The 10,584-nt window shown below is 46.4% G+C and overlaps 1 protein-coding gene across 3 annotated transcripts; it reads right to left on the bottom strand.

Moving 5' to 3' along the window:
- Positions 1-25: 25 nt before the first annotated feature.
- RPUSD3 (RNA pseudouridine synthase D3) lies at positions 26-7,481 on the bottom strand. Of its 3 annotated transcripts, XM_055344449.1 has the most exons (9): positions 7,336-7,481; positions 6,885-7,024; positions 5,867-5,911; positions 5,633-5,732; positions 4,806-4,913; positions 4,642-4,726; positions 4,297-4,420; positions 2,028-2,167; positions 26-1,047 (listed from the first exon to the last, which is right to left on the bottom strand). In XM_055344449.1, the coding sequence occupies exons 1-9, from the start codon at positions 7,458-7,460 to the stop codon at positions 856-858; spliced, it is 1,059 nt and encodes a 352-aa protein (XP_055200424.1). In that variant the 5' UTR covers positions 7,461-7,481; the 3' UTR covers positions 26-855. The 3 variants fall into 3 exon arrangements, with proteins under 3 accessions (XP_055200424.1, XP_055200425.1, XP_055200426.1); XM_055344450.1 differs by lacking the exon at positions 2,028-2,167 and having other exon boundaries at positions 908-1,047; XM_055344451.1 differs by lacking the exon at positions 26-1,047 and having other exon boundaries at positions 4,297-4,451.
- Positions 7,482-10,584: the final 3,103 nt, after the last annotated feature.

Below are 10,584 nucleotides of genomic sequence, written 5' to 3'. Positions count from 1 at the left end.
CACAGAGCTGTTTATGTACTCTTCGTATGTTTGTTAGATTTCTTTTTTTTTTTATTTTTTTATTTATGATAGTCACAGAGAGAGAGAGAGGCAGAGACACAGGCAGAGGGAGAAGCAGGCTCCATGCACAGGAAGCCCGATGTGGGATTCGATCCCGGGTCTCCAGGATCGCGCCCTGGGCCAAAGGCAGGCGCCAAACCGCTGCGCTACCCAGGGATCCCCTGTTTGTTAGATTTCATAACTTAAAGTGAAAGATCTAGTCCCCAGAGTAGTCAGATCCATAGAGACAAAGGAGAGTGGTGGCTACTGGAGGCTGGGAGGAGGGGGATGGGAAGTCACTGTTTACTGGGACAGAGTTTCAGTTCTGCAAGATGTTGTGATGTGACAGTTGTACAATAATGTGCGTGCACTTAATGCCACTGAACTGTTCACTTAGAAATTTGCCCAAAATGGGCAACCTGGAAAATACACAGGTTGTATTTTACTACAGTTCAGCAACAACAAAAAAATCAAACATTTCCTCTCAGCTAGAATTGAGACAGAAACAGCCAAATAAAAGACCACATACTGAACTCAGCAGAAACCAGCCTCCCTGATAAACATTTACCTCCTCAGCAAATCCTCAAAACCATACTATGAGGTAGGTACTTCTGTTAACTCATGTCCAGAGAGGTGAAGTTATTTGCCTAACACCATATGGCCAAGTGGCCTAGCCAGGCTTTGATCTTAAGTTTGTCCGAATGCAGAGCCCAGGATCTGCAAGCAAGGCCTTACTGCATGGTGGGCACTGCCCTCATTCTCCTCAGGCCCCATCCCCACTGCTTTCCAGTGGAAACAGAAGGAACAGAAGGAGGACTATTGCTGGCGCAGCCCCAGGCACTGGAGGTTCCTGGAGAAATAAGGGGGCAGAGGTGCCAGAAGCTTCATGGGGGCCTCCCTGGGCCTCATGCCTGGAAGATGGAGACAATGCAGGTGGAGATGCAAAGGCAGCTGGGCAGCCTGGGAGGGGGTCAGGCGGAGGCGTCTGAGGAAGGCTTCATCTAGGACCTGGGGTGGAAGAGGCATGTTAGCATTCAGCCAGGTGAGTTCCAATCAGCTCTAACCAAAATGGAAGTAAGAGGTACCTCCTCCTTTCCTCCCTCCGTGTCCATAGTTCTTCATTTCTCCTCTACACAAACACATACACATAGTCATACTATGGCAAAGACCAGCTAGGTTTCACCAAATCAGTTTCCACCTGGCACACAGCTAAACATTTCTGAGTCCCTCTCGCAGTTGGGTGAGGCCATGTGATAGTTTTAGCCATGGAACAGGAGTGCAAGAATACACCACTTCTAGACCTGGCTCATGAAAACTTCCCACCTGGACCTACACTGTACTATTTCCATCTGCTGGCTGGATAGCAATGGCCTGGGTCCCTGAGTGACTGGAGTAAAGCCCATTCCCACCGCACTCCCATGAATTAGATTTATTATTTTTTTTTTAATATTTTTTTTAATTTTTATTTATTTATGATAGTCACAGAGAGAGAGAGAGAGGCAGAGACACAGGCAGAGGGAGAAGCAGGCTCCATGCACTGGGAGCCCGACGTGGGATTTGATCCTGGGTCTCCAGGATCGCGCCCTGGGCCAAAGGCAGGCGCTAAACCGCTGCGCCACCCAGGGATCCCCCATGAATTAGATTTAATGTGGAGGGAAATTACTGTGTTAAACTCATACTTTGGGGTTACGCTAACACCCACAAACTGTGTTTACCCCTCATACCAAAGAGACCTAAAGAACAGCAGACTTAGAAGGGCCTTGAGAAATCAGTCAGTTCAAGTTCCTTATTGAACAGATGGGCAGAATGAGGCCCAAGCATGGGGATGTTACTTGCTCAAGGCCACACAGTAAGACAGGGCTAAGACAGCCTTGGAAGCCAGAAGGGCTGCCACTCCGTCCCAGACTTCATAGCTAATGTCTGAAGGTGTTGCCCACCCTCATCCCACAGCCTACCCCCCAAAACAGCAGGAAGGCAGGTTTGGGTACCTGTCTTTGGGGCTTGGTGCTCTCAGCTGGCAGTAGAAAGCGCTGGCCCAGGACAGTGCCCACACGGGCGGAGTATGTGTGATCCCCAAGCACAGGGCAGAGCTGTAGTACCATATGTACCTGGAGCTGACTGGGGAATACTGGGGGACAGGAGATATAGGATAGATGGTGGGTAGCTGGTGTTTCTGTCCCCCCCGCCCCCAGATCATCCCTCCTCCTTTCACTGGGGAAATAGAACCACTCCTGTTCCCAGATCTGGTGATTTCAGAGAGGTCCATGCAACTAACCCTGCCTCCAGAGCAGGATGCAAGACCCAGTCAGGATGGTCATAACCATCAGTCCACCTAGCCTGTGGGATTTGCTCATGAAGAGATACAGCCCTGAATTTACTGTTGAAGCTACTAGAAATAAGGAATGCTTCTTCCTGGTGGGGTACAGGCCCGGAGCTACTGGAGCCCCTGGCCATCTTACCTTCACCAGAGGAAAGCCTGTGGGAGAAAGATGCCAACATGCAGGAGGCAAGAATAAATGAAGAAAGAACTTCCAGAGGACATCCTCTGAGCCTCTAGATCAGACTATGCCTAAACTTTAAGTTCTGTGAGCCAATACATTCCCTGTTTGTGGCTTACACTAATTTGGATAGGTTTTTGGAAAACTTGACAAATAGAGAAATGGGGGGCTATGTGCTAGGCATGGTACAAAGTGCTTCACATATGTAAATTTCTTAAATCCTCATGACAGCCCGATAAGGCAGGTCCTATCATCATTCCCATCTTACAGGAACACTGAAGCTCAAAGAGAAGTGACTTGCCTAACCACCATAAGCTGGGATTCAAACCTAGGAGCTTATTCTCCTTCTATGTCTGGCAATAAGGTGGACTGGATAATCTAAAAACTCTTTTGCTATAAACCACCTAGAAATACCAGAAAAATGTAATAATCATCCTTTTAAATATGCAGCTGGGTATATTTAGGAAGTAAGGTCTCCAAGACTAAATCTAAACAGAAAACAGCACACAAGAGCCTTTTTACCTATTCTAGGGATGCTGTAAATCTTGGTATCCAGGGGCCTTGGGTTTAAATAGCTACCTAGGGGCCAAGGATGAAGCTCTGGTACCCAAATGAAGACCTAGAAGGGCTATATCTTCAGTGAAGGAGTAGACCAGGAGGAAAAGCCAGCCACTGATGAAGGCAGATGATTACTTTAGGTTTGGACAAGGGGAATGAAAAAGTTCCTCTGAAAATTCACAACATGAGCCTGTTCTCACATGGATTTGGGACTCAATACTAGAGTGACCTGTGAACTTCCAGCTGAGACATTAATATTTAGATCTTGAAGTAGTGACAGCTCTGGGGCATTTGGCAGAAGCAAAGGCAGAACTTTTCTTGAGGGCCCTACCTACAGTGAGGCAACAAAAGATTTCCACAGATAAAGGTCCAGCTGAACCTGAAGTCACAATCCTGAATCAAAGAACAATGAAACAACCTACCAAGCATGAGAGTCAGCATGAAACACCATAGGATTAGGCCCTCCAGAATTTCCAACAATGAAAACATAGAAATACAGTATCTCTATGTTTTACTTGACTAAAGACAAAAAAGAACAAATAGTATGAGAAAAAATGCTATATATATTTTAAAGGCCATTTTTACTTGTAAAACAACCAAATAGAAATACTAGAAGTGAAAAATACAGCGAACGGATGGGCTGACCTGGCAGATTAGATCCAACCGAACAGAAAATTATTCACCTGGAAAATAGGTCTAAAGAAATTACCCAGAATGCACAGGGATGAAGAAATATGAAAATGTGAAAGAGACCTAGCCAGTGAGTGAGGTCAGACCCATCTCTTAGGCATTGAAAAGGAAGAGAATAGAGGAAATGCAAGAGGTACAACATGTGAAGAGAACTTTCTGGAATTGCTGGAATATATTAATTTTCAGATTCAGGAAGCAAAGTGAATTCCAAGCAAAATAAATAAAACTCAACCCACACACCTAGATTCGGCAAGTGAAACCACAGAATACCAAAGGCAAAGAGAAAATCCTGAGACCAACAAGTTAGAGAAAAAAAAAAATAGATGGGCTACAAAGGAATGCCCATCAGTCTGATACAGCAGAAGTGCTGCCTCCTCCAGCTGGGCCTGACTACCTTGACCCTTAGACTCCATTCAGTGCTCCCCACGCTGCCATTTATGCCACCACCTTCTTCCCACCCCGCGTTCCTCCCCCAGCCAAATACAGCTGTGAAGGCTGGCTAGGGACCCACCAGTCAGTGGCTGCAGCTGGACCAGGGCACAGCCAGAGCCCATGGCCACCACATGGAAGTGGCTGAGGGTCCTCTTGACACCTTCTTGGAAGTCCTTTCGGGATGGAGACTTCACTGGAATTACCTGCAGTGTCAGCCCCCCAAGAATAAACATGCTTCACACACCTGGCAGCTACACCCAGACCCTCTCTGCCTCCAACAGACGGAGCCATGGTATAAGCAGTGGTCATTTGCCTGTTTTAGGGGACAGAAAAGCCAGCCACCCCAAGTCTATACCCTTGACTCCTTTGTAGGGATAATATATTTGGAAAGTCCCCTCCTGTTCCCTCCCAGACTGTGACTCACTAGATCAACACCATCAATGTGTTCCAACTTCAGAGCTGCTTGGATATTCCCCTCAGAAGTAGCTGGGATCCCATCGGTGATAGCCCTGAGAAAAGCAGGAGCAGGTCACAAGGTGACTTGCCAGGACCTCCCTACTGCCATGGGAGCCTCCCAGCACCTCTCACCAGTAGGTGGCTGTGGGTCTCCGGGCTCTCCGTGAGTAGATGAAGAACTTTTGGAGGTGGCTTGCTGTCTGAGGACAGCTGGAGAGGAGTACAAGCCCAGAGGTCTCTCTGGAGAAAGAGGATAAATCACAAAAGTTAAAGTCCCTTGGGCTCACCCACAAAAAAAGGGAAACCCCTTGGAAGGAACACCGATGTCCTTAAGACCAACGTGGTCACACCGGTACTAAAACCCAGACTTCCTCTTGAGAAACAAGACTTCTTCATGTTTGGTAATAAGACTACATAATTTAATGTGTTTTTCATCCTCTCTCGGTCCCCAAGGAGCTCAGAGCCAAATGTCATAACAATTACCACCAACTGCTGAATGTCTACAATGTGCTGGGCGCTATAATAGGAATTTTGTATACATTGGTTCATAATTAAATTCCCCAGGAGTCTATGGGTTTGTGGAATTTCAGAAATATTTCATCTCAAGTACCAGCTCTAATTGATGGCAGTTGGAGGAAAGAATATCATGGATCAACTAGCAATGCCTGCCATGATCATGGGTTTGGAGAAGTGACTGCACATTGTGCATAGGTATGATTTGCTCTATTTTTATGATTGAGGGAACTGGGGCTCAGTGAGGCTTCATGCTTTGCCTAAGATCACAGTTTGTGCACACGGATTTGAACCCAGATCTGTCTGTTCCCTCCTTTTCCTTGCATCCTTCCTCTGTGATCCCAAACCAGCCTATGGAAAATGTCTCAGCTTACTCCCAAGCAACTGTTCCCTCACCCAAGACGGAGGCCTGTCCCGCTACCTTCCTATCACTCTCCACCACTTACTTCCCAGATGCTTGGACAATCTGGAGCTCCCGATCCCTAAGCCCCAGGGACTGGCTCAGCTCTGGCAGCACAGAGAACAAGGTCAGCTCCCCTGGTTTTCCTGGGGGAAAGAAAAAGAAGTATAGGTTTTTCTCAGAGGCCTCTGGCTTCATGCCACCACCCCCTTCTTTTCCTTATCTCGACCTTCAGAGCCCTCAAACCTTGTTCCACTGCATCCCCTCCTCCAGCCCATACCTGTCACTGGTAGACCCGGTGGCTTATTCAGCGTCACAAGAGGTCCTAGAACATACATTACATGAGCATCAGTGACACAGAAGCAGCAGTTAGAATTTATAAAATACTTTTTAATTTGGCTTATCTGTGGCCCATTACAGCTCTCAGACATGAATTATCAACCACATCCTCAACTGAACTTCTTTCTGTCCTCGGCATATACTAAGCTTGTTGCCACCTTAGGCTTTTTTTATACTTGCTGTTTCCTCAGTCCCAGATTTTCACCTGTCTGGCTCTTTCATATAATCTTGGCTCAAATGTCACTACTACAGAGAGGCCTGAATCCCCAATCTAATGTCTGCCACACGGTCACAAAGTCTTGTTTTATTTATAGTACCGATCAGTAGTAAGTACCTTGTTCATTTATTTCCTAGTTAATCCATTTCTCCCACTAAAATACTGGCTTCCTGAAAGCAGGAACCATATTTATCTTGTTCGGCACTGTCTAGTTGTGCCTGGAACAGAGCCTATGCTCAATAAATAGTTGAGAAAATTAATAAATCACTGGAGACTCAGAAATTTTCCTAAAGTCACACAGCAAGCTGATTACAGAGCCTAGATCTGACTCCAAAGCCTGTGTTTTGTCCATAAATAATTTTTTAAAGATTTTATTTATTTATTTATTCATGAGAAACACAGAGACATAGGCAGAGGGAGAAGAAGCAGGCTCCTCAAGGGGAGCCTGATGTGGGGCTGGATCCTGGGACTCTGGGATCACGCCCTGAGCTGAAGGCAGACGCTTAACCACTGAGCCACCCAGGCGGAGGATAAATTTATTATAGCAATTCCTATGACCAAGTGCCTACTACGTTCAAGGCTCTGTAGTTATTTGCACCCTCACACCCCTATCCCCAGGATGCTGAGGCTCAGATTATGTGGCTGGTTCCAGGTCACACCACTAGTGGGAGACAGAACCCGGATATGACCCCCACAGCTTTGGTAGGGAGCCCAGTCGGCCCGCTCCCCTCCCACCCCTCACCTCTCTGGTCCACCACGGCTGCCCTCAGCGCGTCAACCAGCCCCTCCCGACTGAGGTGCTCTAGCTGCAGCAGCCCTGGGAATGGCTGGTCCCCCAGGGGCCCCGACCGTTTGCTGGATCCTCGATGTCGCAGCTGATGTCTGAAAAAGGTAGGTAAGCAACAGGAAGGTCACTCGTTTCCTGAGGTGTGTCCACTCATCTCCACACACCTTGAATCCTGCCACCTCCTACACATGCCTCAGAATGCCTGGATGAGCTTCCGGAAAATTCAGGTACAACTGGCCCCATTTTGCAGAGGAGGGAACCGAAGCTCAGAGAAACCAAGGGAGTAGTTGAGGGTCCCACAGTAGTGGCGGGTCCCACGCCTTCCTGACTCCAGATCCCCTGCACACCTTACCCCGGGCCCCTCCCCATCCCACCCACGCGGAGGGGCGGAGGGAGACGTAATCACCGGGCTTCGGTGCCAGAGCCTGCGGCCCTGGACGCTGCGCGGACCCCCGGCCCCCGCCGCCAGCCACCCCAGACCTGGCCCAGGACGCGACAGCCACCCATCTCTGGAGCGGCGACAGTGCGCATGTGTCCAGAAGCCGGCCCGGCCGCCGCCGCCGCCGCCGCCGCCCGGCCCCGGCCGCAGCGCGCTGGTTGGTCGGCTTGCCTGTCAATCAGCCAGCAGGCTGGCTCAGAGCGGTAAGAGGTGGAGCTTTGCCTCCGCCCAGGAAGAAGGTGCTGTACCACGTGTCTGTGCTTTTGGGGAAATCGAGGCACGGAGCAGAGAAGGAATTTACTCGGGATCAGAAGACCTGTCTTTTTTTTTTTTTTTTTAAGATTTTATTTAGGGATCCCTGGGTGGCGCAGCGGTTTAGCGCCGCCTTCAGCCCAGGTTGTGATCCTGGAGACCCATGATCGAGTCCCACGTCGGGCTCCCTGCATGGAGCCTGCTTCTCCCTCTGCCTGTGTCTCTGCCCCTATTTATTCATGAGAGACACAGAGAGAGAGAGAGAGAGGGGCAGAGACACAGGCAGAGGGAGAAGCAGGCTCCATGCAGGGAGCCCGACGTGGGACTCGATCCTGGGTCTCCAGGATCACAACCTGGGCTGAAGGCGGCGCTAAACCGCTGAGCCACCTGGGCTGCCCAGAAGACCTATCTTAAGACAAAACAGGAACGAAAGATTAAGGTACTCTGATTACCATTCCAATTCTTAGGAGTCTCTGACTTCAAAAAACCACCGTTGTGCCCAATTTTGTAAAGTAAGTTGAGAAAAAAACTAAGACACTCTGGTCCAGTAAACTTCCAAGAACGGCCTGGTGCATAATCAATACAAAAGGAGAAGAGGGCCAGAGGTAGAATGAGATTCACTACAGCATTATTTATCAAAACAAATCTCAAAACTGGAAACATAAATTGTCCTAGAATAGGTTTATAAGGGAAATCTAATACATCGCCAATTCAACTTTTTTTTGTTTTAGATTTTATTTATTTATTTATTTATTTATTTATTTATTTATTTATTCATGAGAGACACACAGAGAGAGGCAAAGACATAGACAGAGGGAGAAGCAGGCTTCCTGTGGGGACCCCAGGATCATGACCTGAGCCAAAAACAGATGCTCAACCACTGAGCCACTCCGGTGCCCCTGATTCAACATGTTTTAGGGCAAACTCTATGTCAGACCCTGGCATCTTTGAGTTGGAAACAGAGATCAACAAGACTGAGGTGGTGCCCACTAGAAGTTCACAGAGTGCACACAGTCAGATCACAGCATCACAGCCCATCTTCCTAAAACCCATGCAGATGCTGAGAGAGTGAAGGGAGAGGAGCCAAGTGAAATCAGGGAGCAAGTCCAAGCATGCTTTGTGATGGAAGGGTTGTGAAAAACTAATAGTAATTCACCAGAAGAAAAAGTTATTGGGAGAGGGGAGGCAGAGGCATGGAACAACAGGAGAAATGAGATGTTAAGTAAAAAAAAAAAGAAAAAAGAAAAGAACAAAATGAGTTCTAGCCTATAATTAAACTATACAAAATTTACATGCAATCAGTATATTTTTTTCCTTATTTACTAAGAGCATTGTAACTTTCAATTCACTGTTTGCATTAGGAAAAGACTGCAAATGAAACTAATTCAACAGAGGAGTGGCTACTTATTGTAGCATATCCATACCATGCAGCCATTAATTCAGGAATGTATATGTCTATATGTGCTGATAGGAATTAGTCTCCAAAATGTATTAAAGCAAAAAAGGAAAGAGAAGGACAGTGTAACTAGAAGATGCGTGTGTGTGTGTGATTTGCATCTATTTATTACATTTTATTTCTCTGCATTTCTGAAAGGACACACAAAAATGAGATGGTATTTGCTTCTGGAGAAGGAATCAGAGGTAAGAAGATAAGTAATGATTTTTACTCTTTGGAATTGTGTAATTTTTTAAAAATCTCATTGAAAAAAAAATAAAAAAAAATCTCATTGATATACTTCATCTACATACACATGAAAACCTTGGTTAAAATCTAAACCATGGGGGAATCCCTGGATGGCTCAGCAGTTTAGTGCCTGCCTTCAGCCCAGGGCACGTGATCCTTGGGTCTCAGGATCAAGTCCCACATCGGGCTCCCTGCATGGAGCCTGCTTCACCCTCTGCCTGGTCTCTACCTCTCTCTGTGTGTGTCTCTCATGAATAAATAAATAAATAATGTTTAAAAAATAGGTATAAATAACTTTTAAAAAGACTATATATGATTCTACTCACATAACATTTTAGAAAAGGCAAAGTATATTGGCAGAAAAAAGTCAGGAGTTGCCAGGGGCTTGAGTGGGTGGAGGATGGGGATCAGAAAGAATATAAGGAACTTTTTGGCATGCTAGAAAAGGTGGTTGCATAACTATAAATTTGCCAAAACTGGGGTACCGGGTGGCTCAGTTGGGTGTTCAACTCTTGATTTTGGCTCAGGCCATGATCTCGGGATTGTGGGATCTAGCCCCACTATGGGCTTGTGCTCAACATGGAATTCGCTTGAGCTTCTCTCTCTCCCTCTCCCTTTGCCCCTCCATCTGAGCATGTGCATGCTTATGTACCTGTGTTCATCTGTGTGCTCTCTAAATACATACATACATACATACATACATAAAATATTTTTAAAAATTGCCAAGATTAAAAAAATTTTTAATTGTCCAAACTTAATTGTCTATATCTTAAAAAGGAAAATTTTATTGTATATAAAATAAATATAAATTGTACATCAAGTGACTTTTTATTTTTATTTTTTTTTTAATTTTTATTTATTTATGATAGTCACACACAGAGAGAGAGAGGCAGAGACATAGGCAGAGGGAGAAGCAGGCTCCATGCACCGGGAGCCCGACGTGGGATTCGATCCCGAGTCACCAGGATCACGCCCTAGGCCAAAGGCAGGTGCCAAACCGCTGCGCCACCCAGGGATCCCTCAAGTGACTTTTTAAAAAAAATATATTTTATTTATTTGTTCATGAGAGACACAGAGAAAGACAGAGACATGGGCAGAGGGAGAAGCAGGCTCCCTGTGGGGGACCTGGGATCACCACCTGAGCCAAAGGCAGATGCTCAACCACTGAGCCACCCAGGCATCCTGAAACTTATTTTTTTAATTCAAAGATTTAAAATAATTTTTGGATAGATGTACACAAATAGAGACAGAACTGGCAAGACATTTGGCAAGAATAGAAG

Source organism: Nyctereutes procyonoides, unplaced genomic scaffold (genome assembly GCF_905146905.1).
Source record: "Nyctereutes procyonoides isolate TBG_1078 unplaced genomic scaffold, NYPRO_anot_genome, whole genome shotgun sequence".
Taxonomy (NCBI): Eukaryota; Metazoa; Chordata; class Mammalia; order Carnivora; family Canidae; genus Nyctereutes; species Nyctereutes procyonoides.
The sequence above is the reverse complement of the archived record's forward strand: the minus strand, read 5'-3'. Positions and strand labels throughout refer to the sequence as shown.